Genomic DNA, 24,442 nt, shown 5'->3' on the forward strand with positions numbered 1-24,442 from the left:
TGCAGTTCTTACAGATATTGGTGTGTTTTAACATCTGAGCAATTTAATTTAAAGCCATTAAAGGACATGCACTATGCAAACATCTTCAGTAGAAAAGATTCCTAAAGTTTGAGGATTCAGTTATGTTTTTTGAAAACTGAATTGCTAATTTACTATCTTTATACTTTTTTATATAAATAATCTTAATTGGAAATTAAATATACAAATCAGATCAGAGATGCATCTTATTCTTTATATTTGGATAGATAGTAAAAATAAAGCAAATGGGATAACTTTAATGATTTTTTTTACATCTGAGACTCCAATGTATTTTTATCTTAACATAGATAAGCATATATTTCAATCTAAGCATTTTTGTAATTTTTCTGAAAGTAGAAAATGTTGCACATCGGAGTCACACTGGATAATCAGAAATCTTTGTCACGGCCCTGAACCAAACCAGCAATTGATTTGCTATAGTAGTGGAAGAAATTCCCATTAGGAGGGAGAAGTATGAGAAACTGGAGAGTGACAGTCCCAGTTCCAAGTTCCTTGGTAGAGATTCTAATGTTATAAATATACCTCATTACTAAAATAGGGAGGACAAGGATGAGTACCATGGGGAGCTTGTCTCCTGAAATTCATGGGCCAAATAGTAACATGATTTGCAAGTTTCCCTTCCTGTTCCCTTGCAAAGGAGGGTTTTCTTATCTGCCCACCTTCTGTTCATCCTTTGTTTTGTCATGTATGTCTGGCTTCAGACACAGCATTCTGAGGGATTTCAGAAGACCACAGAATAAGCTGTCAGAAGGAATGTCTGCATACTTGTGAGTTCAGTTCCTAGAAATATCAGGTCAAGGGAGGTAGTTGAGCTTCTCTACTAAATAAGGTTGGGGTGTTGACTGTTGCTTCTGGGACTGGCTATATGTAGTCAGATTAGAATGAAAGATCTTCCTATGTGAGAATAGCTTTGCTTACTTCGTAAAAGAGTTAGAAAGTAACAAATCTCCTTGGGCATCTGAGATGAACCGCACAGAGATGTTGGGATTTTTTCCCTGTCTTCCTCTATTTACTGCATAGGTTTTCCTTTGGCTTGTTACCTTAAAACTGCAGAAAAGTGTGACTAATTTTACAGAGTCACTGTGAATGTGGTTTTTTTCATAGTCTGCTGCACAGTTTAGTAATTTAGAATATTTAAGTAAAAACATTTCCAAGAAGGAACATTTAACATTTTGATTAAATGAATAGCTATTATCTTTTAAAGGAGATTGTCAGATCATTTTTTCCTCAGTCTTTTTTCTCAATTCAGAGATTTTTGAGTGTCGCACAAAACTGTGTGTTCTGTTGTGCTTAAGCTGCCCTCTTTCATAAAAAAATGGGATCAGCATATCAGTCCCATTTTCTGCATCTACCCTTGTGATCTGTGTTACCATTCTGAGAAGAAGAAAGGAGTTTCTGCAGTTGAGATGAGGTGTGAAGTGAAAAAAGTGAATACTTGAACTGAATTTGGTGTCTGTTTCTTTCCCCGTCTATCTCTCTCTTCAGTGGCTTGATGTAGTTAATGTAGACTTCCCTTCCCCAGCTTTTGCATGAACAGAATCTTTTCTCTGAATTGAGGAACTAAATTCTAGTTTTCGAAAACTATCTTCACTGTGTTCAACTAGAGACACCTTAACTGCAGTTGGTTATTCTAGATAATAAGCAGTGTATCGACGCACATTTTCACATAAGCTGCAGATGGTATTATGATTTTAGATGTATAATTTCATTGTCTACTAACTTCCCTTTTCCCCCATAGATCCAGAAGAACAGTACATCATTTTAATTTTTGAGACGAGCCTTGATTCTCGAGCAAATGGAATATTTGAAAAAATAATTGCTGATATTGGTGTCAGGAACAACATTTCTGATTTTTTTGTGAAAATTACTTTTGAAGAAGCAAACAGTAGGCTTGTGGCCTTTACAAAATCCTTTGAAGACACCTCTAGAGGAAGTACTGCTCATAAAGAAGGCAAAACAAAACATGTATTACTACTTTTTAAAAATTTGGATTAAAATGTTTAAAAGTTGTAAAGTCGTTAATTTAGAAGCACTCTCTGCAATGTTTCTTTCCATATTCTAGGTATAATGTTTTATTCAGTGAGGGGGCAAAGCATATTTATTTTGGATAGTAAAACTGCAAAACCTGAAATGTGATCAAGTCAAATATCTAGAATAAAGTGTTCTTTTTGACTCTTCTGATGTACCATTTGTAAATATGTGCTATTTCAGCTAAAAGTGCTTATCTATATTTTTAATGTGGGCAATATTAGTTTCACTGGGTCAGTTTGGAGATAATGTTGTAGGCTTCATAAACTAAGCTGGGAGCAATCTTTTAGTTTAATCAGAGTTCCCTGTTACATATGAAATGGGGAATTCTAGTTTTATTTTTATTTACTGAGCAGAGTATTACGCCAGGACCTGATCCTGATGTAATATCCTGCTTCAGAAACTGACATTAAACTTGAATTCCATGTTTTGTACATAATGTGGAATTCTGGTTTAAACAGCTTAGGAAATCGGTGCTGAAGTTGGCATGGAACAGAGGAGAGTGTGGGGCTGAGTGCTCATTCTCTGCTTCATAAACCATGGTTTTATGAAGCTGGGAACATTACATCTGTATCTGCTCAGTATATTCAAATTCATATTCCGCTTGGTTTCAACAAGTTATTTTAGAAAAAGAGGGACTTGCCATACTATTTAGGAATTGGTAAGAATTTGAATATTTTATGGCTTTGGTATTGCATGGTAAATAATTGTTCATTTATTTTTCTAAGGTCTCTGAATCCAATATGCAGTTGCGAAATGCAACACAGTTCCAGTTTTTTGATGATGATGAAAGTGGAGAACCTCATACAGTCTTCATTGGTCCTATAGAAAAGTAAGAGGTCTTTCTGTGTGTTGTAATTATTTTCTAGATAATAAGTTCAGTATTTAGTTAATGTATTTTTCTTTGCAGGTTGATAGTTTATCCCCCACCTCCTGCAAAGGGTGGTATTTCTGTGACCAATGAAGATCTTCATTGCTTAAATGAAGGAGAATTTTTAAACGACGTAATCATTGATTTTTATTTGAAGTAAGTTGTTTGAGAGTATTGGAATCTTCTGTGGTGTCTTTCTCACTGAGGCAGTTGACGATGATAAAAAAACTTCGTAAATTCTAAATATTGCATATCTGCTTAAACTCTTTATCAAGTGCTTCCATTTTAACCTGATTTTAAATATATGATTTTTAAAGAATGTTAGAGCTGATTGAGGAGGAAATGCTATCTTGACATGATATTTAGGTGAGTGGCCATGTTCTGAATTGTATTTGAATGCCAAAGTATGATTATTTGGTTTAGGATATATTGATCAGGTTGAGTGAATAAGGGTGAGAGCTGATGTAGCAAGAACAGGCATCTGTTCATGCAACAGGATTCCTACTTCCTTTTCTCTCCCTGTATGGCCTCAAAAATAGCTTTGGAAGGCTGGATCAGAGTTTGGGTGCACACAGGCTTTGGGGTGGGGGGAGAAGAGAAACTGGAGGCTCCTTGGGTAAGTGGGCAGGCATCACTGGATGTTACCCTAACAGAGCAATCCTAATTATAGAAAGCTGGCATAAGTTACACCAGTGTAAGTACCCATATTCCAAACTCTGTTCAGAAGGAATTTGACTTATACCACCTTTTTTGCATTTTTAAAATAGCCAGTGGCTATGTTCACTATATAACACTAAGCCATGGTTTGTTTTAAACTTGGCTTGTTCAACAAGCCATGAATCATTTCACAGACAAGCAAATAAACCTCCAAAGCTTGGTTTGTTTAGTAGCTGCTCTTGCCTTGTTCCTTTGTAGTTTGATAAGTGTCTCAGATGGGGAAGCCAAACAAATCATAGTTAAGCAAGGCTGTTGGTTTCAAACATAATGCCAAAATTAAGTTAAACCATGGTGTGTAAGCCAACAGCAAATTATGGATTTACATTGTAGTTTGTTGGCAGAAAATAAACTTTGGTTAGTCTGCTGGGCTGTGTTTGCAAACAAGCCATAGTTAACGCTAAACAAGCCATGGTTTAGCATTATATGCAAATCAGGACAGTGGTACAACCTGCTTGTTAGATAGATAGATAGATAGATAGATAGATAGATAGAGAGAGATAGATAGAGAGAGATAGATAGAGAGATAGATAGAGAGATAGAGAGATAGATAGAGAGATAGATAGAGATAGAGAGATAGATAGAGATAGAGAGATAGAGATAGAGAGATAGAGATAGAGAGATAGAGATAGAGAGATAGAGATAGAGAGATAGAGATAGAGAGATAGAGATAGAGAGATAGAGATAGAGAGATAGAGATAGAGAGATAGAGATAGAGAGATAGATAGAGAGATAGATAGAGAGATAGATAGAGAGATAGATAGAGAGATAGATAGAGATAGATAGAGATAGATAGAGATAGATATATATTTTCAAGGAGAGTATTGTCATTTACTCACATTTTTTCAATCAAATTCTTTCAGTTTGAACTAACGGATTTTAATTTGATGGGAAATTCTATACCTCTTTGGCAACCTGTTTTGTCTGGACAGAAAGCCAGCATGTGGCAGCCTTTTAAAGAATAATAGATCTTTATAGGGAAGAATGGAAGCATTGGAAAATACCTTTTTGTTTTGTTTCTCTTTCTCAAAACAAAGATATCTGGTGCTTGAAAAGCTGAAAAAAGAAGATGCTAATAGAATTCATGTGTTCAGTTCTTTCTTTTACAAACGCCTTAATCAAAGGGAGAGAAGAAATCTTCAAGAAACTTCGAAACTCACGTAAGTTTAGTTAAAATACATATTGAGTGTGTCTCTTCCAGTCCCAGTAGAAGTCAGGATAATGTGACCAGGCCAGAAAATATCCTGTACTATACAAGAACACATCTCAGAAGAGAAACTCTCTATATGCACATTTGCCAACAGGCACATGGCTAGCCCTTGCACTAGGCACTAAGATTCTTCAAAGTAGTGCTAAAGCTAAGGTTCTGTCAGCGCAAGGATTTCTCCTTGTGCAGTGGGTCAATCTCTTCCTCTCTTCTGTCTCCCATAAATCTGTTCTGGGTGTTCCCCCAACCCTCCAGAGCAGATTTGGGGCCAGCGTTGGGGAAGGAAGGGGAAAAATCCTGTTAGGCTAGTGCTAATTCTTGCACTAGCATGAAAAGTTAGTTGAATACTGCCCAGTGGCATTTTTAAAGATGTAATGCTAACTTGAATGTATGAATGTTAGACTCATGCCTCTCTTCCTCCAGCGCAGTTATAAAGAGATTTAAAAATGGAAGGAAAAGTTTTCACTTGAACCCAGGCAAACTGTTGTTTGCTTTCACTGTCGTTCAGGGAAACAAGTGAATTTGAAATTGAAATTTGAAATTGTGTGTTACAATACTGGCTTGTTTCCCTAAACTGTAGTTAACGTTAACCATAGTTTGGGTTTTGATGGAACAATAAACAGCAGTTGATTGAAAACAAAAGCTGCCAATATCCTTCTGGTTACCAGAGAAGAAGAGGGGAGGAAAGAGTGCATGAGCCAAAGGCTTGTGCCCGTCTGCATCAGATTAATATTTGGGAAGTTCATTTAGAGCAAATTGATTAGAAGAACAGAATGGGACTTACTTTTTATACCATCTGTTAGTATACAAAGCCAACAACTACTTGGTACCACTTGTCAATTCATTTTTAACTTTTTAAAAATGTTATTGCTGCCCAAACAACTGAAGATGCAAGATAGGTCATATATATCTTGTACAAGATTGGGATAATAGTTAAACTATCATTGTGGAAGAAGAGAATACATAGTCCCCTAAATGTCAAAAGGGATCATTAATGCGTTTTGCTTCCTATTGGTGTGTTCACAGAATTCAGCAGAAAAGGCATGGTCGAGTGAAAACATGGACACGACATGTTGACATCTTTGAAAAAGATTTTATTTTTGTTCCCCTTAATGAAGCGTAAGTAGGACTTGTACTGTTACACAGTAATGGTAGGACTTGCATCTTTGTCATCTGAGCCATATTGTCAACTTTCATCACCCCTAGAAAACTGTGGACATTGTAACCCCATCTTCTCTAGGGCCTGGGTTTTTGCTTTCTTCTTATACATGTCTGTTCCCCAACTAACCTTTTTTCCTTCTCTTTAACAGCTAAAAACCACAAACTGAACATTCTTCTCACTCCTTTCTGATTGTCCTCAAAGATTCTGTTTCGTTTCAAGTTCCATCCAATAGGGAAACTGGGGCTACATCTAGGTCCTTCCATAAATCACTTACTTTGGACAACTATGGAATAGATAGTTGCACTACAATGCAAACCTTCTGCATTTGTTTGAAGGAAATGATGGCTCAGTACGCAGTGTGCAACTAGCATGGGCAACTGCCCATATTTTTGGTTTTGTTAGACTATTTCCATGATAAAACCTAGGCTAGGATTGCGTTTGTCATTGGTTGTGTTTCCACGTAACTCTAAACCATGATGTAGCGTTATGAGGATAAACTTGAATAAGCCCAAGCAAAGCATCAGGTGCTCTCCCCTACCCCACCCCCCTCTCCTGGCCACACAGAACGAGTACTTCAGCAACGTTTAGTTTCATTTTTACTGAATCCTGGCTTAGCATTGCGTTGGTATCAGGGATCCTGGTTGAAAACATAGTCTGGTTAGTGTAACACACCAACTTCATAACCCGTGGTTTAAAGTTAGCTTGTTATGAAACCTACCAGACTTTATAACCAGGACCCTTGGTTTGATTAACATAAGGCTAAGGATTCAGTAAAAGTGAAATTAAACTCTGTTGAAATCTTCCTCCTAGCTGTGTGGGAGGAAGAGAAGGGAAAGGGCAGAGCTTGGGAAAGTTACTTTTTTTGAACTATAACTCCCATCAGTCCCAGCCAGCATGGCCACTGGATTGGGCTGATGGGAGTTGTAGTTCAAAAAAAGTAACTTTTCCAAGCTCTGGGAAAGGGAGTGTATAAAACTGATCCATTGCACAGGCTCATCTATGTTGAGAGCCTACTGCTCAGTAATACAATAAAGAACAAGGGTACACCCAGATTCCCTGCATAGAATTGGTGTTGTGTCTGGAATTGTGAAATTTGTAGATAAACCGCATCTGTGTGTGTAGTGTTGGAATTTCATTTCTCTTGAGATTTTGATAGTAGAGATCTCCAGAAGCTCCAGGGCATTTTTAGACTTTGCCCATTGACTGCACTCAAATGTAACAGCAAACCATGAGCATACTACAGTGACCCTTAAGCTTCTGTGGTCCTACTTTGCTTCTTTCACTTGTGTGAGGAGGAAATTCTAAAGCTTCCAACCACAGTTTACACAAACTACAATGACCATGGCTTGTTGTTCTCGAAATGTGGCAACGCTGTTTCTGTACGTGAATGTCCAATAGAAATGGTGATGAGAAGAATTTAAAAACTAAGAATTTGGAATTATTTGATCTATACTAGATGCTTAATATTGTCTGTCTATCTATACATATATATATATTTTAAGCCGTCATGCAGCATGGCAGCAGCATTCCATGGGGGTGGGTGGGAGGCATGGTAGGTATGAGACAAGTGTGGTGAGTGTGTGAGGCAAGCGAGGATGGTGAGTGAGGCAGCCTGGGTGAGCTATGGATCAACAGTCAGGACAGCCCAAGGTAGCTCCTCATCAACTGTTGTGCTCTGCTGTTGCTGCCCCCCCACCTCAGTGGCGGAAGGCAAGAAGGAGGGAAGTGGCCAGAGAGCAGGACAGTTGCTGAGGTGCTGCCCCGGCCACTCCCCACTGTTCTGTGCCACTTGCCTCCGCCGGATGCCTCCCTTCTCCTCGCAGGAGAAGGTCTAAAGGGAAGGAGAAGAGGACACTTCGTGTCCCATGGAGAGGGGGAGGGTAATCTGTTTGGGAGTCCCTGTAGTGTGTGTGTGTGTGTGCACTTGGGAGTCCTGAGTGGGATGTGGTATGGGAGTCTCTCTGTGTGTGTGTGTGTTTGTGAGTCCTGGGGGGGTTGAGAGCCCCTGAGTGTGTTGGGGAGCCCGTGTGTGTGAGTGTGTGAGTGAGTGAGCGTGTGAGTGTGAGCGGGAGTGTGAGCGAGTGAGAGAGACAGTGAGTGAGAGAGAGAGTGAGAGTGTTCCTGTGTGTGTGTTCCTGTGTGTGTGTTCCTGTGTGTGTGTTCCTGTGTGTGTGTTCCTGTGTGTGTGTTCCTGTGTGTGTGTTGTGGGGGAGCCCCTGCGTGTGTATGTGAGTCTTTGGGGGCAGTTAGGAGTCTGTGTGTGTATGTGTTAGGGAGTTCAAGGTGGGGGCTGGGGGTTTGTGTATGTGTTAAGGAGTCCCTCTGTGTGTGTGTGTTTGTGTTTGGGAGCCCGCATGTGTGTTGTGGGGGTGGCAAGCAAAGCACGCAGGGGCAAATCACCTAGTAATACATATTTATAAAGATAGCCGCTGAGTCAATTCTTTCTTGTGTTTTGCTTTTTTCAGGGCACATTGGTTTTTGGCTGTCATCTGTTTCCCAGGTTTAGAGAAACCCATATATGAGACCAATCCGTACTACCAGGAACATGTATCTACACAGGTTAAATCTTTCTCTTTAGATCAAGACAGAAGCACTTCATCTCCTGTACCTAGTGAATTGGATCCATTACAGCACTCCTCCTCTGAAACTATTACAAAGAAGGTTCTGAACAAGAAGCATATTGTAGCATTAACTGACACAAGCGCAGAAGCTGGGGAGAGTGAATCACTGTATTGCAAAAGAAACACTTCTGTGAAAGGTGGCTTTAAAAAACTAAATCAGTTAAATAGCACCATAGAAGAATTGAGAACTGTGGAATCTGTATTTCATAAACATGACCATAGGACGTCAGAGGTGAATGGCATGCAGAACGAAGATAAAATTCATATCCAGGCTACAGGTGTGTACTTTCCCCTACGGTATATATGTTTGTTTCGGTGTCAGGAGTCCAAAAATATATTTCTTGGAATTTGATATCTTAGTACTGCTAATACGACTTAGAAATTAATTATTTAAGTACTTAAATTGATGAAAAAGTCCAGTGAATGATCGGGGGGGATTAGGTTGTAGCATTGTTAAAACTAAGTGGGAGTGTTGTAATAACTGGATGGGAAACAGAGATGCCAGTATAAACTGCTTCGTAAAGGAAGAGTGGGATTTAAGTAAAGTAACAATTGTAGTCAGTAAAATATTAGAGAAATAGGAGTTCCTACCAAGGCATAGTGCAAACCATTGCACTGTTCCTGCATTGTGACAGAACACTAGGTTTTTGATCCCTACGGAGTGTTTGCCCATTCACTTCAGTATGGATGGCAGGTCTTAGATCCATAACATGGAGACAGGATTATAACCTGTTTGAATAAGGATGAAGCACACCGTTGTTGGAATGCTAATTGCGTTTTTGAATATTGCAACTGGTAAACAAAGCGTTGTGGTTTAAAGTGTACTTGAGTTTGAAATTCCCAAAATAGTCTTTGTCTTCTGACAGTGCATTTGCTCTCATGTAGGGTTCCTAGTGCAGAAGGTCCCAGGGTCAATTCACAGCATCTCTAGTTAAAACATATTGAATACTGTAGGTGGGATTGACCTCCACCTGAGACATTGGAGAATAGCTGCCAGTGAGTGTAACCAATACGGTGCTAGTTGAGCCAATGGTCTTGCTCAATATAAGGCAGCTTAGTTCTAGATACGTATTATTGTGTGAACAGGGATCCAGTTTCTTTAGAATTAACCAGCCATTAATATGGTTTGTTTTACACATTTTCCCTTAGTTACGTATCAATGTTTACTGGCAATATTTCAGTGTTGCAAAAACACCAGTGTAACAATTCCAACTGATCCTCAGTAAAAGAGCAGTGGTTATATGTCATTCTTGGCTTGGAAAATTAAAAACAAAAGATTATATTTGCTTTTATGCCATCCACAGAATAGCTAATACAAATTTAGTTTTAGATTTCCAGTTTAGATTGTCTTCTGAGCATCGTCATATTGCTCCTTCTGGATGTGTACATGTGAAAATTAGACTACCATTTTCAAAATTAGAAAAATAACCTCTGTTGCCTCTTCAAGATACTAAACTTACTTGGTTCTAGAAATATAGAATATTCAGTACTTTCTTGAATTCATTTCTTCGTGCTATAAATATATGAGGAAGATGTCATGTAACCAGAAAAAGGGACCCACTTGTTAAAGAATATATAGTAAAGCTTAGGTGCAATGGGCCAAAAAGGTACTATTTCTATCACAGCCAAAAAAAAAAAAAGATTTAAGTTTTGCATTTTTAACTTTCCATTTTATGTTCCTTGATCAAAATTGAAAATTGTATCTATGAGGAAGATTAATGTACTAATAAATTCTACAGGATGTCTGTAGATTAAAAGGAAAACTTCTGTGACTGGTGAAGATGAAACTTATATACCTGGACTTACTGTTTTCTGTCATTACTTTTTGATGGCATCTTTTAAAGCAGTTCTTTTTTATACAACAATGGATAGACTAGCAATTGCTCACAATGGATGTGATCCAGTCCAACTGCAAAGGGCAAGGTGCAAAAGCCAAAAAACCTATCCTATAGTGGTGATCGGCCATTTCAGAATATTTTCTTAATAACTTTTTTCCTCCCAATCCAAGCTATGAAACACACTTTGGGGAACTTTCTGTTAACTAGCTGCAAAATGAAAAGGAAGACATGTGTTTTGTTAAATATAGAATGACAGTAAAAAGTGTCTTGTTCATACCTCAGTAAACCCTGGCTTAGTACAAACTGATGTAGTCCCCTCCCGTTTTCCCCAGCTGTTCAGAAGGTTTCTTCATCTTAAATAAATTTAGTCATGTCAGCTCAGATTTGAAATTGGTTTGAAATTAACTGTAATTAACGTTGACCAGAGTTTCATGCTTGATGACACAACAAACTGTGGTTAAACCAAATGTAAAGACAAAAGCTTCTGAAATTCTCCTGGGTGCATGAGAGGAGATGGGAGTATGCACAAGCCAAAGTTCTCTGTGGCTTGTTTCTGCTTGTGCACATTGTACATCATGCTACGTACAATCTATTAATTGGACAACTGGTGAAGAAAAAACTGTCTACTTAGTTTTCATCAAGCAAAACATTTGGTTCATTTATTTAAGCAGGTCTTCATAATAGATAGCCAAGGACTATTAGAAAGAATACATTCCAAGCTTTTCCATTTCATCAAATGTAATTGTATTAAAATATATTTACAATCTTTAAAAGATATGTGCATACTCTTATCACAATGAATAATCAGAAATAAAATGATAGCTTAAAAATCATAAATATTTTCTCCCAGAAGCTGTCAGTCTAGTTAAGAGTAGTTGTTGTGATATTATAGTTGAAAGCAGTATTGGAATTTTCCATAGGAGGACTGCCATCAAGCGGGTTATAGCTCCACCTATCGTCCGAAGGCAAGAATGTTTTTGAAGTCAAGACTAGGGGCGTCAGCCCCCTCCCACTCTCCAGTTCATTCTTGCCTTCGTCCGTGCAAGTTGGATATATAGCTAGCGTCTAGATAAGTTTTTGTGTATTTGTGTGACAGGGTGTGGAGTTTTTGTGTGTGTATTCCATGTTATTTCCTTCCCTCTGTCTTTTACTTTAGAGTCTGTGGGACTGACTGTACTTTGTTTGTCTTTGTACTTAAGGGGGTCCCCTTTTTGTCTATTTTTTTCCCTTACTCCCTAGCTATTTACTGGGAGACCGCGCCTGTGGTTCTCCCTTCCTAAGGCGGCGGACGCAGCCTTGTTACGGGAGCTCGCGGCTGCAGCTCCCTGCCTAGCCAAACGGCGATTCTGGGAGACCACAGCTGTGGTTCTCCCTCAGTCGGCGTACGCGGACTTACTCCAGGAGCTTGCGGCTGCAGCTCCCTACCTAGCTGAACGGCGATTCTGGGAGACCACAGCTGCGGTTCTCCCTTCCTCAGCCGGCGGACGCAGACTTAATCCAGGAGCTTGCGGCTGCAGCTCTCTGCCTTGCGCCGCCGCTCTTTTTTCAACTCGCTGCCTGTTTTCGCGGCAGCTCCCTCAGTTTTTTCTCCAGAGCCTGCAGCTGCGGCTCTTTCTACTTTCAGTGTCCCTTTCTGGTTGGGCTGCCCCGCCTCCCCCAGCTCATTCTGCGGCATTTTAAATCTCGCCGTGACTGCCTTCGGAGCCTGCGGCTGCGGCTCCTTATTCCCCTCGCTTGCTGAGGCTGTCCCGCAACTGTAGCGATCTGGCTCACTCTCTAAGCCGTGATCGCGCTTCTCAGCCCCACGGCTCCAGAGCATTTTTTGAGGCCGTATTTTGAGCTCGCTGGTGCTCCCTTGTGACCGCCATTGCTTCTTCATCGCCCCAAGCCTTTCTGATTGGCCAATTTTCCCACTCTTTTCGCAGGCGCCATTTTGTTCCTCCCCCTTTTTTCCCACCCTTTCTGTTTGGTCCTTTCCATAGTAAACGATTCTGTTCTAGGCCTTTTCTGTCAGTTTCTGCCTTTTCTGTCAGTTTCTGTGTGTATGCTGCAGAGCAGAACCTCTATAATCCTGCTATAAGTTCTTCAACGCAAACTGCTGCCTGAAGCTGACTATTGAAGCTGTTTCGTGTATCCAGCCTAGTTGGAACTGTACATTCTGCCCCATCCTTGGCCGTGTGCAAAGCCTGTTTGGAACTGTGCATTCTGCCCCATCCGTGGCCGTGTACCAAGGCTGTTTGAAATTGTACATTCTGCGTATACTCAGGCTGTCTGGAACTGTACATTCTGCCCCATCCGTGGCCGTGTACCAAGGCTGTTCGATCTGTACATTCTGCCCCATCCGTGGCCGTGTACCAACGCTGTTGAAATTGTACATTCTGCCCCATCCGTGGCTGTGTACTTAGCCATCTGAGCCGGTGCATTCTGCCCCATCCGTGGCCGTGTACTGAGCCTGTTCGGGTCTGTACATTCTGCCCCATCCGTGGCCGTGTACTGAACCCCCCTAGAAAATATATGATGGCGGAACAGCCAGCGACAACTCAGGCAACCAAGCCGAAACAATCTAAGGCGGCCAAGCATAAGCACACCAAAGCGGTTGCCAAAACTAAACATCTATCCAGCCACAGCACAACCAAGCGGCCACGCTACGTCTCTGTTCTGGTTTCCGAGGGGGCGGGCCAGGAACAGTTAACGAATCTATTTCACTCTCCGACTGCATTCTCCGAGGAGAACTTTGCTTGGTTTCCTGACCAAACAGCAGCCAGCCACCCTCCTCCCATATTACCACCTAGGGCTTATTCATCTTCACAGCCTGCTGAGCCATCCATAACGTTGCCTCTACAAGCGCAACCATCTACCTCACTGGGGCTGCAGCTGTCTCATGAGTTCATATCACAACTACAAGACATGCTGTCGTTCTTCACTCAAACACAGTCACCGTCACAAGTCCCCGCCATTCCTCAGCGCAATGTGGACCACTATGTACGCAATGAGGCAGATCCATCATGCTCTCCAAATCCTTTTGACATTGCCAGGGGCAGGTTTGTTTATTATTTATTTATTTATTGAATTTTTATACTGCCCCACTAGCATAGCTCTCTGGGCGGTGTACAACCATTACAATAAACACAATAGAATCACACAGAACAATACAAAAAATATAAATGCAAATCCACAATCTAAAACCAATTAAAACATGTTTAAGAAAAGCTAAAATGCCTGATAAAATAGGTTTTGACTTGGCGCCGAAAGGATAGCAATGTCGGCGCCAAGCGCACTTCTTCAGAAAGACTATTCCACAGTTCGGGGGCCACCACTGAGAAGGCCCTAGTTCTTGTTACCATCCTCCAAGCCTCTCTATGAGTTGGAACTCGGAGGAGGGCCTTCGATGTTGAGCGTAGTGTACGGGCAGGTTCATATCGGGAGAGGCGTTCCGAAAGGTATTGTGGTCCCGTGCCGTATAAGGCTTTATAGGTTAAAACCAACACTTTGAATCTGGCCCGGAAGCATATAGGTAGCCAGTGCAAGCGGGCCAGAACAGGTGTTATGTGTTCAGACCGCCTGGTCCTCGTTATTAGTCTGGCTGCCGCATTTTGCACCAGCTGTAGCTTCCGAACCGTCTTCAAAGGCAGCCCTACGTAGAGCGCATTGCAGTAGTCCAATCGAGAGGTTACCAGAGCATGAACAACTGAGGTGAGATCTTCTCTGTCCAGATAGGGATGTAGCTGGGCCACCAACCGAAGTTGGTAGAACGCATTCCGTGCCACTGAGGCTACTTGTCGATGACGTTTCTTGTGGGGAGGAGTCACCATTTGCTGTGCAAGCCGAAGGAGACGAATGGAGTGATCATTCGGAACATGAGGAGGATACATCTTATCGCCTGTTTGATGCCTTAGATTAACAGCCCCTTGCTTGCAGAGTATTGAACACCCTTGGTCTCCAATCTACACAACCTGCAGCTGCCACTCCCGCTATTAAAGGGGCCAGGGTCTTGAAATCCCCCACACCAGCAGAGCACTACCTTCCTGTGCCAGATCCTATTGCTAAACTGGCCAAGGACGAATGGTCTCATCCATTACAAACACACCGTTTTAACGCCCTTGCGTACAGACTTTACTCTTTGGCTCCGGACTTTACAAGCAGACTTGCTGTCCCTGGCATAGACGAGCCGATCTCCAATCTAGTCTCTAGATCCCTTTTGCCGAGGGAAGGAGATTCACATTTAAAGGACGCCACTGAGCGGAGGCTGGACTTTGCCTTACGCAAGAATCATGAGGCCACCGCTTTCTCCATGCGAGCCTCTGCATCAGCTTCCATCTTTTCCAGGGCAGTGATGATGTGGTTGGACGACCTCTTAGATGATCCTAATCCCGATCCTGTCTCTCTGAGGAGGTCACTGATGAAATTGCACAAGACAGCGGCTTTTGTGGCTGATGCTGCCTTGGACGCAAATCAGCTGGGAGCATGAGCTATGGCAGCTCAGGTAGTTGCTCGACGGACCCTCTGGCTTCGTCACTGGCAAGCGGACTCTACAGCCAGAGTTAATTTATCAAGGGCACCTTATTCCGGCTCATTACTCTTCGGCAAGGAAGCCCTAAAGGCAGTGCTTGTTGACCCCAAGTATGCTCGAAAGCCTGTCTTGGCCACTGTCTGGAACGTTGATCGCAGGCCTTTCAGACGTTTCACCTCATACCGCACGACCCAGCCCTTTCGAGGAACGCGGCCCGGGGGACGAGGCCGCGATTTCCAAACCTATGATTTCCGTCCCTCCAAGGGAGTCTGGAACAGACGTTTCCCAGGCAGAGGTCAGTACCAGGGGCGCAGAAGTACTTCAACGTCCTCATATAGGGGAGGGTCTCACCAGCACAGACAGTACTGACGCGATACCGGTTGGGGGCAGACTGCTTCTGTTTGGAGACCATTGGTCACCTGGATCAGAGATCTTTTTTGTTATGGCTATGCACTAGAGTTTTCGGCAATCCCTCCAGACAGATTTCATCCTTCCCCTTGTCCCAGGGCACCAGCCAGGCACTGCATCATGCAGACAGCCATACATCACCTCTTGGACACAGCGGCGATAGAGCCAGTCCCTACAACAGAGAGGTCAGAAGGGGTGTACTCCCTCCTATTTGCTGTGCCCAAACGAGATCTGTCATGGAGGGCGGTGTTGGACCTCAAGTTCATCAACCATTTTGTAAAGTATTGCAGGTTCAAAATGGAATCCCTCCACTCCATTACAGAAAGCCTTCAAGAAGGAGACTTCCTGGCTTCTATCGACCTAAAGGAAGTGTATCTCCATGTGCCTATTTGCATAGCCCACAGAAAATTCCTTCGGTTTGCTTTCGGCCCCCAGCATTTTCAATATCGAGTGATGCCGTTCGGCCTCTCATCTGCCCCGAGAGTATTTACCAAGGTGCTACTCATACTAGTGGCTTACCCCCGGCTTCAAGGGGTCCATATCTACCCCTACTTGGACGATCTTTCAATACGGGCGAGTTCCAGGGAGCTGGCTCATCGCCATCTAACGCTCACGCTCCATGTCTTGCAGGCCTACGGCTGGCTAGTCAATTTCGACAAAAGCCATCTCCAACCAGCCCAACGCCTACAACATCTAGGGGCGATGTTGGACACCCTGCAGGCGACGGTGTTCCTGTCTCCAGACCGCATAACTGCTGTCACAGACATCGCACGGTCTCTGATGCACCACGCAACCGCAGACGTCATGCTTCTAGCCAGGGCTCTCGGAATGTTGGTGTCCACCATCCATATTGTGCCATGGGCTCGAGCTCATACTCGCCAACTCCAGTGGGCTTTGTTGCCGTTTCAGCAGGACATTGCCAGGTCAAATCATCGAGCAATTCCCCTGAGCCCCGCACTGCGTCTTTCATTCCGCTGGTGGACGAGGGTCCAACATCTCACCAAGGGCACTCCATTCAGAGAACCCCGCAGGACTGTTATTACCACAGATGCCAGTCTCCTCGGCTGGGGAGCCCACTGCAACTCCCAGTTCGTTCAGGGGGTTTGGACCACAGCAGAGCAGACTCAGAGCATCAATTGGCTAGAACTGAAGGCTGTCCACTTAGCTCTGCTCCATTTTCAGTCTCTGTTCCACTTGGACCATGTTCTCATTCGAACGGACAACACGTGTGCCAAATCTCATTTAAACAGACAAGGGGGGGACCAGGTCCCGTCCTCTGCAGAACCTAGCCTCCCTCATATTCGACTGGGCAGAGCAACATCTGCAATCCTTAAAAGCAGAACATCTCAGAGTAATTTGGAATGTGACAGCAGACTGGCTCAGCAGACAACAGGTCTTTCCGGGAGAATGGAAACGTCATCCGACCATTTTCCATCTTCTCCAGTGTCGGTTCGGCGTCTTCTCAGTTGATCTATTTGCTTCCAGTCGCAATTGCCAGCTACCCAGGTACTTCGCTCGATACCTGGACACGACAGTGGAAGCGGTGGATGCCTTATTGCTACCGTGGCCGGATGGCCTATTGTAACGCCTTCCCTCCAATACCACTGTTAGCCAGAACCTTGAGAAAGGCACGACGCGAGAGGGCCAAACTGGTTCTGATAGCTCCATATTGGCCCCGTCGACCGTGGTTCTCGGATCTCCTTCCATGTCAGTGACAGACCCTTGGACGCTCCCGGTCAGGCCAGATCTCTTATCCCAGGGCCCAATATTGCATCAGGATCCCAATTGGCTTAAGCTAACAGCGTGGCTTTTGAATGGGGACATTTAAGGTCTGCTGGCCTGTCTGATGCTGTTACTGACATTATCTTGGCCTCGAGACGACCATCAACCACCCGTATATATCAACATACTTGGGTGGCATTCTCCAGGTGGTGTCAGTCCCAGCACCTCGATCCTTCCCAGGCCACAATACAACAGGTGCTGCAATTCCTTCATAGGGGCCTCCTGATGGGACTTAGACCCAACACCTTACGTAGACATGCGTCCACTCTGTCGTCCATTCTCTCAGTGTCCTCCGCTGGTGCTCCTATTGCCTCGCACCCGTTCATCAAACGTTTTCTGAGGGGAACCGCGTTACGCTCACCGGCTATATTCCACCGTTTTCCCTCATGGAATGTCGAAGGTCCTACAGGCTTTACAACGTCCTCCGTTCGAGCCCCTTAGGACTGTGCCTTTACGTCTGTTGTCATTCAAGGTCCTGTTCCTGATCGCGATCACCTCTGCGGGACGAGTTTCGGAACTGGGCGCATTGTCTTCTGCCCGCCATCTCTATGTCTTTCACAAGGACTCTGTTGTGCTGAAAACTGATCCTTCCTTCCGTCCCAAGGTCAATTCAGTTTTCCATTGCAACCAGGACATTGTTCTTCCTTCATTTTGTCCGAATCCTACCCATCCTCTAGAGAAGGCTTGGCATTCATTGGATGTTCGGAGGGCTCTCAAGACCTACCTGTCTAGGACCCAGGATATACGAAGAACTGAGTCTTTGTTTGTATCCTTTCATCCACGTTCTATGGGGCATAAAGTAGCTAATTCCACCTTATCCCGCTGGTTGCCTGCATGTATTACCTTAGCCTATGAGTCCCTTAAGCTTCCAGTTCCAGCTAGTATAACAGCTCATTCTACTAGGTCAGTGGCCACTACGGCTGCTTTTGCTACCAACGCTCCTGTTGCTGATATTTGCAGAGCTGCTGTTTGGTCTACCCCACACTCGTTTATAAGGCATTACAAAATAGATCATTATGCCTCTGCCGATGCCTCTTTTGGCAGACGAGTGTTGCAACAGGTTCTTAATGATGATTAGGATGTGGGTGGTCCCTCCCTGTTATGGGCTGCTTTGGTACATCCCGCTTGATGGCAGTCCTATGGAAAATGGACCATTGGTCTCACCTGAAGGGTGATTTTCATAGGAGGACTGCCATCACGACCCTCCCAGTTGGAGGATACCTGGATACCTAGATATTTTTGGGTTTTTTTTCATATACTCCTGTTACGCTATTATATTAGATTTACTAGTGAAGTCAAGACTGCTATTAATGTTATATCGCTACGTTAGAGTCATATTATTATGATTATTGCTATTGTGTTATGTCTTTGCTGGTAGGCCCGTTGGCCCTTTCTCCTGCATTTTTAGATACCTGTCTTTGGACTCGCTGCAAATGAACTGGAGAGTGGGAGGGGCCTGACGCCCCTAGTCTTGACTTCAAAAACATTCTTGCCTTCGGACGATAGGTGGAGCTATAACCCGCTTGATGGCAGTCCTCCTATGAAAATCACCCTTCAGGTGAGACCAATGGTCCATTTCCACTCCCAGCTCCTTGGCTCAGTTTGCACACAATGCTAAGCCAAACCATGGCTTAGTGCAAATGGACAGGCTCCCAGAGAGGAGATTGTGGCTGCTTTCCTCCTCCTCCTCCAGTCCTACTGTGAGCTAAACCATTGTTTGGCTTAGCATGTCATTTGAACCTGGGCTCCAAGAACAAACTTTTGTTACAGCTCCTGGTTTTTCTGAAGCAAGACAAATTATAAGTCCAAGTTCAGACAACATGCTAAGCCAAAGCATGCTAAGCCAAGCAGTACTATAGAAGGACCAAGTGGCTGCAATCTCCTCTTCGGAAACATAGTTTGGCTTAGTGTTGCATATGAACTGAGTCATTGAACACACAATCAAAACATTATTTATTGTTCAGTGGACTTACTTTCCGGTATGTAATTAGTAATAGTGTTGTCTGTCAGTGGTAGCGTGAGATGAAACTTAGTTGAGTGCTTTTATGTTAATGGTTTAGGCTGCATTAATGAACCTAGTTACCTGGGAGTAAATCCCATTGCATGCAGTGGGACTTAGAACTGAATAGACATATATAGGATTGCAGTGTTGGAAGTGTAGATTTATAAAAACATGGTCACAGTATTTTTGTAGGAATTCTTTCAGTTAGGCACTTGTTGTTTTTTATGCTGTTACATAAAATTCATTTATCCTACTTTGGGAGATAATGTATATGTTTATGGCACTTCTAATTTTTTTAATCAATCTTTGTGATTGTTGCAGATGGTTTACAGAAAATCAGACTGAACTATAGTGAAGATTCAACTGACAGCACTAAATTAAATGAAGATGAGCTAATAGATTTTTCAGAAGATCAAGATAATCAGGTAAAAGTAAACATTACATAGATAACTAGTATTACTTTTTCTAGGAGCGAAGCATTGTCTAACAGTGTTTAAAATGTTCAGTAAATGTATTACTGTGGAGTAAATAGCCTTTTCAACATTTTTTAAGTTCTTCCTGTATTTTCAAAGTAGGTGTTAATTTGGCATTTTTGAAGTTGAGGTGGTCTCAGTGTAGCGCATATTGCAAAACTCCCAACAGTCTATTGATTTAAAGCTAGTAAGTAGTAAGATGGAATGTGACACTTAAGTGTGTTTTCATGTGGCTGTGCTTTTTCAAAAACAAATGGAAGAATACTCAGTTTTAACTAGTGCTGTATGTTTTACATGGTTATGTATAAAGATTAGGCTTGTTCCTCAGTGCTGCTAGTACCATGCTTTGGTCTTTCTCCTGTACCTTCTCTCGATAGCAGTTGCATAGTTATGTTCCCAACTCCACCACTAGAAGGCAAGCTTTATCCATCTTTGTTATTAAAAATTGGGACCTGTGCTTCTTTACATCCACTTTGAAGGCTACGGAGGCTTTGAGAGGCTACAGCTTCTTTGTTGTTGTTTTGTTTTGTTAAACAGAATTTAGGGCCATGTTAAAGTTTCACTTTGGGAACTTGTTACATGTTACTTCCACCAAGGGAATGCTGTGTTTCCCTTTTTTCTCTTCCATTGTTCAAGAATATCAGTCCAATTATAGAGACTAGATGGTGGTGTAATATGAAGAGTTGAAGTAATATGAAGAGAGCAGAATAAAGACTTTGCAGAATAAAGATTTACGGGCTGGGTTAATGCTTCATCTAATAAGTTGCTTTTCATTTTGTCAGCTATATATGTGAGGCATAGTGAGACTGGATGGAGTTTAGTAATTTTTACCTAAAGGAACTTGAGAATTAAAAAAAAATCACAGCTGTCTTGGAAGAAAAAAAGTTGAGATGAAAGTTCTATCCTTATAGTCTGTGTAGAATCATAGAATGAAAGAACTGAGCATGTTAGCCTTGACAAGACTGAGGGGAGATATGATTGCACGCTTCAAATACTTGAAAGGTTGCCATGAAGAGGAGGGCCGGGATCTCTTCTCGATCGTCCCAGAGTGCAGGACATGGAATGAGGGGCTCACCTTGCAAGAAGCCAGAATTCAACTGAAAATCAGGAAAAACTTCCTAACTGTTAGAGCAGTACGACTATGGAACCAATTACCTAGGAGGTGGTAGGCTTTCCAACACTGGAGGCATTCAAGAGGCAGCTGGACAGCCACCTGTCGAGTATGCTTTAATTTGGATTCCTGCATTGAGCAGGGGTTGGACTCGATGGCCTTATAGGCCCCTTCCAACTTTACCAGTCTCTCCTGACAAGGCTTTGTTTCCAGTCCCCTGATCATCCTTGTTTCCCTCCTCTGAACCTCTTCTAGTTTTTTTTTTAGTTTATAGTTTATTTATATGCTCCTTTTTGGCCAAAAGGCTCCCAAAGTGGTGAACAACATATTAAAACCGATTACCAAAAAAAATTACATAAGAAATAACCAGTAAAAAATATACAGTAAAAATACAATGCAACAAGAACAAAGTAAACAAAACTGCAACAAAAACAATGTTTTCTTTGTTTTCGAACGATGCACACAGTGGGGCATTTGCTTTACTAACAATACAGCCCCAGCTTTTTTATGTGCTTAACATAAATTATTTTTGTAAACTCATAAAAGGACACTTATTAGCAAATCACACAGACCTGCAGTAATGGGATGAAATCCTCTTGTTCCAAATAGTTACAGTTTGGTTTTGCTAAAAGGCAAATGAATTTTGATGCATCATCATGGCAGTTGTGTAATATATTTCTCCACATGTCTACAAACGAATGTACAGATAGAAATCCTGTCTGCTCTTCTCCTGATGCATTGAACATGGGCATTTTCCAGTACAGAGGGCAACAGCATATCTTTGTAATTTCCCCCATTTCATTAAGCAGGACCGTCTCATCTTCATACTCTAGAAAGGCTGCCTCAACCTTCATAATTGTCTCCTCAAGACTACTGCAGACTTTAGGAAGTCTGCTGGGGAAGTACAAATGTGGAATGTTTATGGACCAAGGGGCACCAACAGTTACTTTATTCACAGGCAGAAGTGTCTGTGGACTGACTGTCGAATTTGCAGGATGTAGTCACAGGTTTCTTCTCTTGTTTATTTTGGACCTTTATAACCTCTGGTATCTGCTGAATAAGTGATGGGACAGGTTCTTTGGCAACTGTGCCTATGTAGCTTTGCTGGACAGCTGTGATGGAGGGAGTGGCCAAAGTTTCCTGAAGGATGTGCATAACTTCCTTCTCTTTTGATAAGCTTCCTTTGCCTATTCGGAATTCTACTAGTTCCTAGGCAAAGTCTTCAATACTCTCCAGGATTCGCAATAAAAGGGTTTTGTCTTCATCCTCAATTTTATGACCATGGGTTTCCATGTGTTTTGATGTAGAGGAAGGAGCACTTTTGCCTACAGGTGAACGGGCTTTACCTTTATTTTCAAGAGTGGGAGATAGGGTAATACCCTTCAGACATGCGGAATTACTATGATTAGCGGTAGTCTCTCTCAGAGTAGTCTCCATTTTCTGTGAAAAATGCTACAAATCCAGTAGAAGTTTGCCTATCTCTTCTTGATTGTTTTTTCTAGATTCTCCTTTAGAAATCTGAACAGTACAATCAAAGCCTTGACTGGTGGAGGTTGCATGGGTAGAGGTTTGGGCCAGCATTATAGGTTGCAATACAGTAGGTGGCGTTTTAGTTGGATCTACATCAGGGTGTGTCCTTTCAGTGCTTTGCTCACTGCTCTCTGAATTCTCCAGTTTGTCTTCGTCCTTCTTAAAGTGCAGTGTCCAGAATTGGATGCAGAGGCCTAACCAGTGCATAATAGAAAGGAACTAATCCTTCACGCAGTTTGGAAACTATACTTCTGTTAATGCAGCCTAAAATAACATTTGCCGTTTTTGCAGCCACATTGCTCATATTCTATATTTATTTCCTGTTGTATTTCATTCAGATCCCGAATAGAAAGGTGGCTTAGATTTGGGGTTATCTATCTATACAGAAATTTCTTAACATAGTTTTTATGTTTTTAAATACCTTAGAATCCTTGTCTGGGTTATTTCTAGCTTTCAGTGTAGGTTTTCTGTTAGCTATTTCCTCTGCCCAGAGCTGGAGTGCAGTCTTTATGTTCTGCATAGCATGAAAGTTATACTTGGATTGCACCTACCTTGATAATCAGGTCAGTTTGAGAGATAACAAATGAGATGTGGCCGTTTTTCCCCTCCAACAAAAGACTCACAGTAAAATATCTAAGCATACCCTACAGGTAAGTGAAAGTTCAGAACTATGTGGTAGACAGCAATATATGTATAGCTTATGTCAAGGGTGTAGTTTCAACACTTTTTGTCACGGAACAACAGCTTGATGTCTCTTTGTTCTTGATATCTTGGCTGGTGCCTGGATTTGTTTCTTGCATTTATACCCTGCCTTTCCATAAAAAATGCTCAAGGTGGCTAACAATAAAATCCAAGAAATAATAAGCAATTTAATAATAAAACCATTAAAAAATCATACGAAATAAATAAAAATAAAATAAAACAATGTATGCAAGACTATCCTCTCCTTAGTCTTATATAGAAAAGAGCCCACTGATTCTACCTACAGGAAAACCAGAAGGTAATGAATGCTCCACCAATGTATCCTTTTTGTGTTGGTTTACCGTTCAGAATGTTGAGGTTCTTTCCTCGGGGATGTCCCATTTCATCACATTGCTGGCTACAGAAATTATTGTAGAATTGTGTGTGTTCTGATTTTTCTCCTTTGCCATTATATGGTGCTGGAGTTATATGTGCTGATAGGTTTCTCATTCTGGATAATGTTTCTCCTTGTTTAGGAGAATTGCTTCCTGATTTTTTTAAACAAAGAGTAATTAAAATACAGGAAGTAGTGATAACAGCTGTGTACACTTCCTTGATTTAGTTGCAGTTTGTGTCATTATATGGCTGAAGTGGCACGTATGGAAGATATGGTCCAAGAAAGGTTTACATACTTCTTTTCTCCCAATTTGCATTAAAAAAAAAAGTCTTTCTGCTGCTGTACCAGATTACTGTTTTCCACATTTCCAAAAGCCTCTTGCAATAAGCTAGACCAGTGCTTACCAACCTTTATGAGTATGGAACCTCCTTTGTAAGCTCAAAAAATTCATGGTAATTGTAATTTCAGTCTCTGTTAATTGAAAAAATGGTGCGTGGCAAAATCACAGCTGCAAATATCCCTTTCCATAAAAAGCTCCCTGCAGACAGGAAGGTGTTGCTTTATTTTCTTAATTCAAAGGTCCAATCAAATTGGTATCTCCCTCCCCCCCCCCAGCCTGAAGATGTACAGTCCTGTTTCCAACACCAGTGGGTGACAGTGTTAGACTAAGATCCAGGTTCAAATCCCCACCCAGTCATGAAGCCTACAGGGTGACCTTGGACCAAACACAGTCTCTCAGCCTGACCTATCTCACAGGGTTGGTGTAAGGATAAAATGGAAAGGGGGGAGGAACCATATGCATTATCTTGAGCAATTTGGAGGAAAGGTGGGATATAAATGCAATAATAATCAAATAAATAAATACATTTCAGTTGCTGTATGTGGACCCCAGCCTCAACCAACCTGCTGAGCTTTTAAAATAATAATAATAATAATAATAAAGAAGTGATGCGAAAGTGGTGGGGATGCTAGATTGTGAAGACAAAAGGGTGGATAGATTGAGGAGGGGGGTCAGTGCTTTTAGGTCTGGGGATGATCATCAGAACTGATGGCTTGGTTAGCGTGCAT

The 24,442-nt window shown here is 42.2% G+C and overlaps 1 protein-coding gene across 3 annotated transcripts in view; it reads left to right on the top strand.

Moving 5' to 3' along the window:
• The window catches only part of SENP6 (SUMO specific peptidase 6), a 106,216-nt gene that overhangs the window by 54,338 nt on the left and 27,436 nt on the right, over positions 1-24,442 (top strand). For all 3 annotated transcript variants that reach the window (XM_061623153.1, XM_061623155.1, XM_061623154.1), the window contains 7 exons: positions 1,778-2,004; positions 2,796-2,899; positions 2,978-3,094; positions 4,690-4,812; positions 5,886-5,978; positions 8,487-8,920; positions 19,504-19,607. In XM_061623153.1, the coding sequence (XP_061479137.1) occupies positions 1,778-2,004; positions 2,796-2,899; positions 2,978-3,094; positions 4,690-4,812; positions 5,886-5,978; positions 8,487-8,920; positions 19,504-19,607 (1,202 nt within the window). The remainder of the gene's footprint in view (positions 1-1,777; positions 2,005-2,795; positions 2,900-2,977; positions 3,095-4,689; positions 4,813-5,885; positions 5,979-8,486; positions 8,921-19,503; positions 19,608-24,442) is intronic.

Source organism: Rhineura floridana, chromosome 4 (genome assembly GCF_030035675.1).
Source record: "Rhineura floridana isolate rRhiFlo1 chromosome 4, rRhiFlo1.hap2, whole genome shotgun sequence".
NCBI lineage: Eukaryota > Metazoa > Chordata > Lepidosauria > Squamata > Rhineuridae > Rhineura > Rhineura floridana.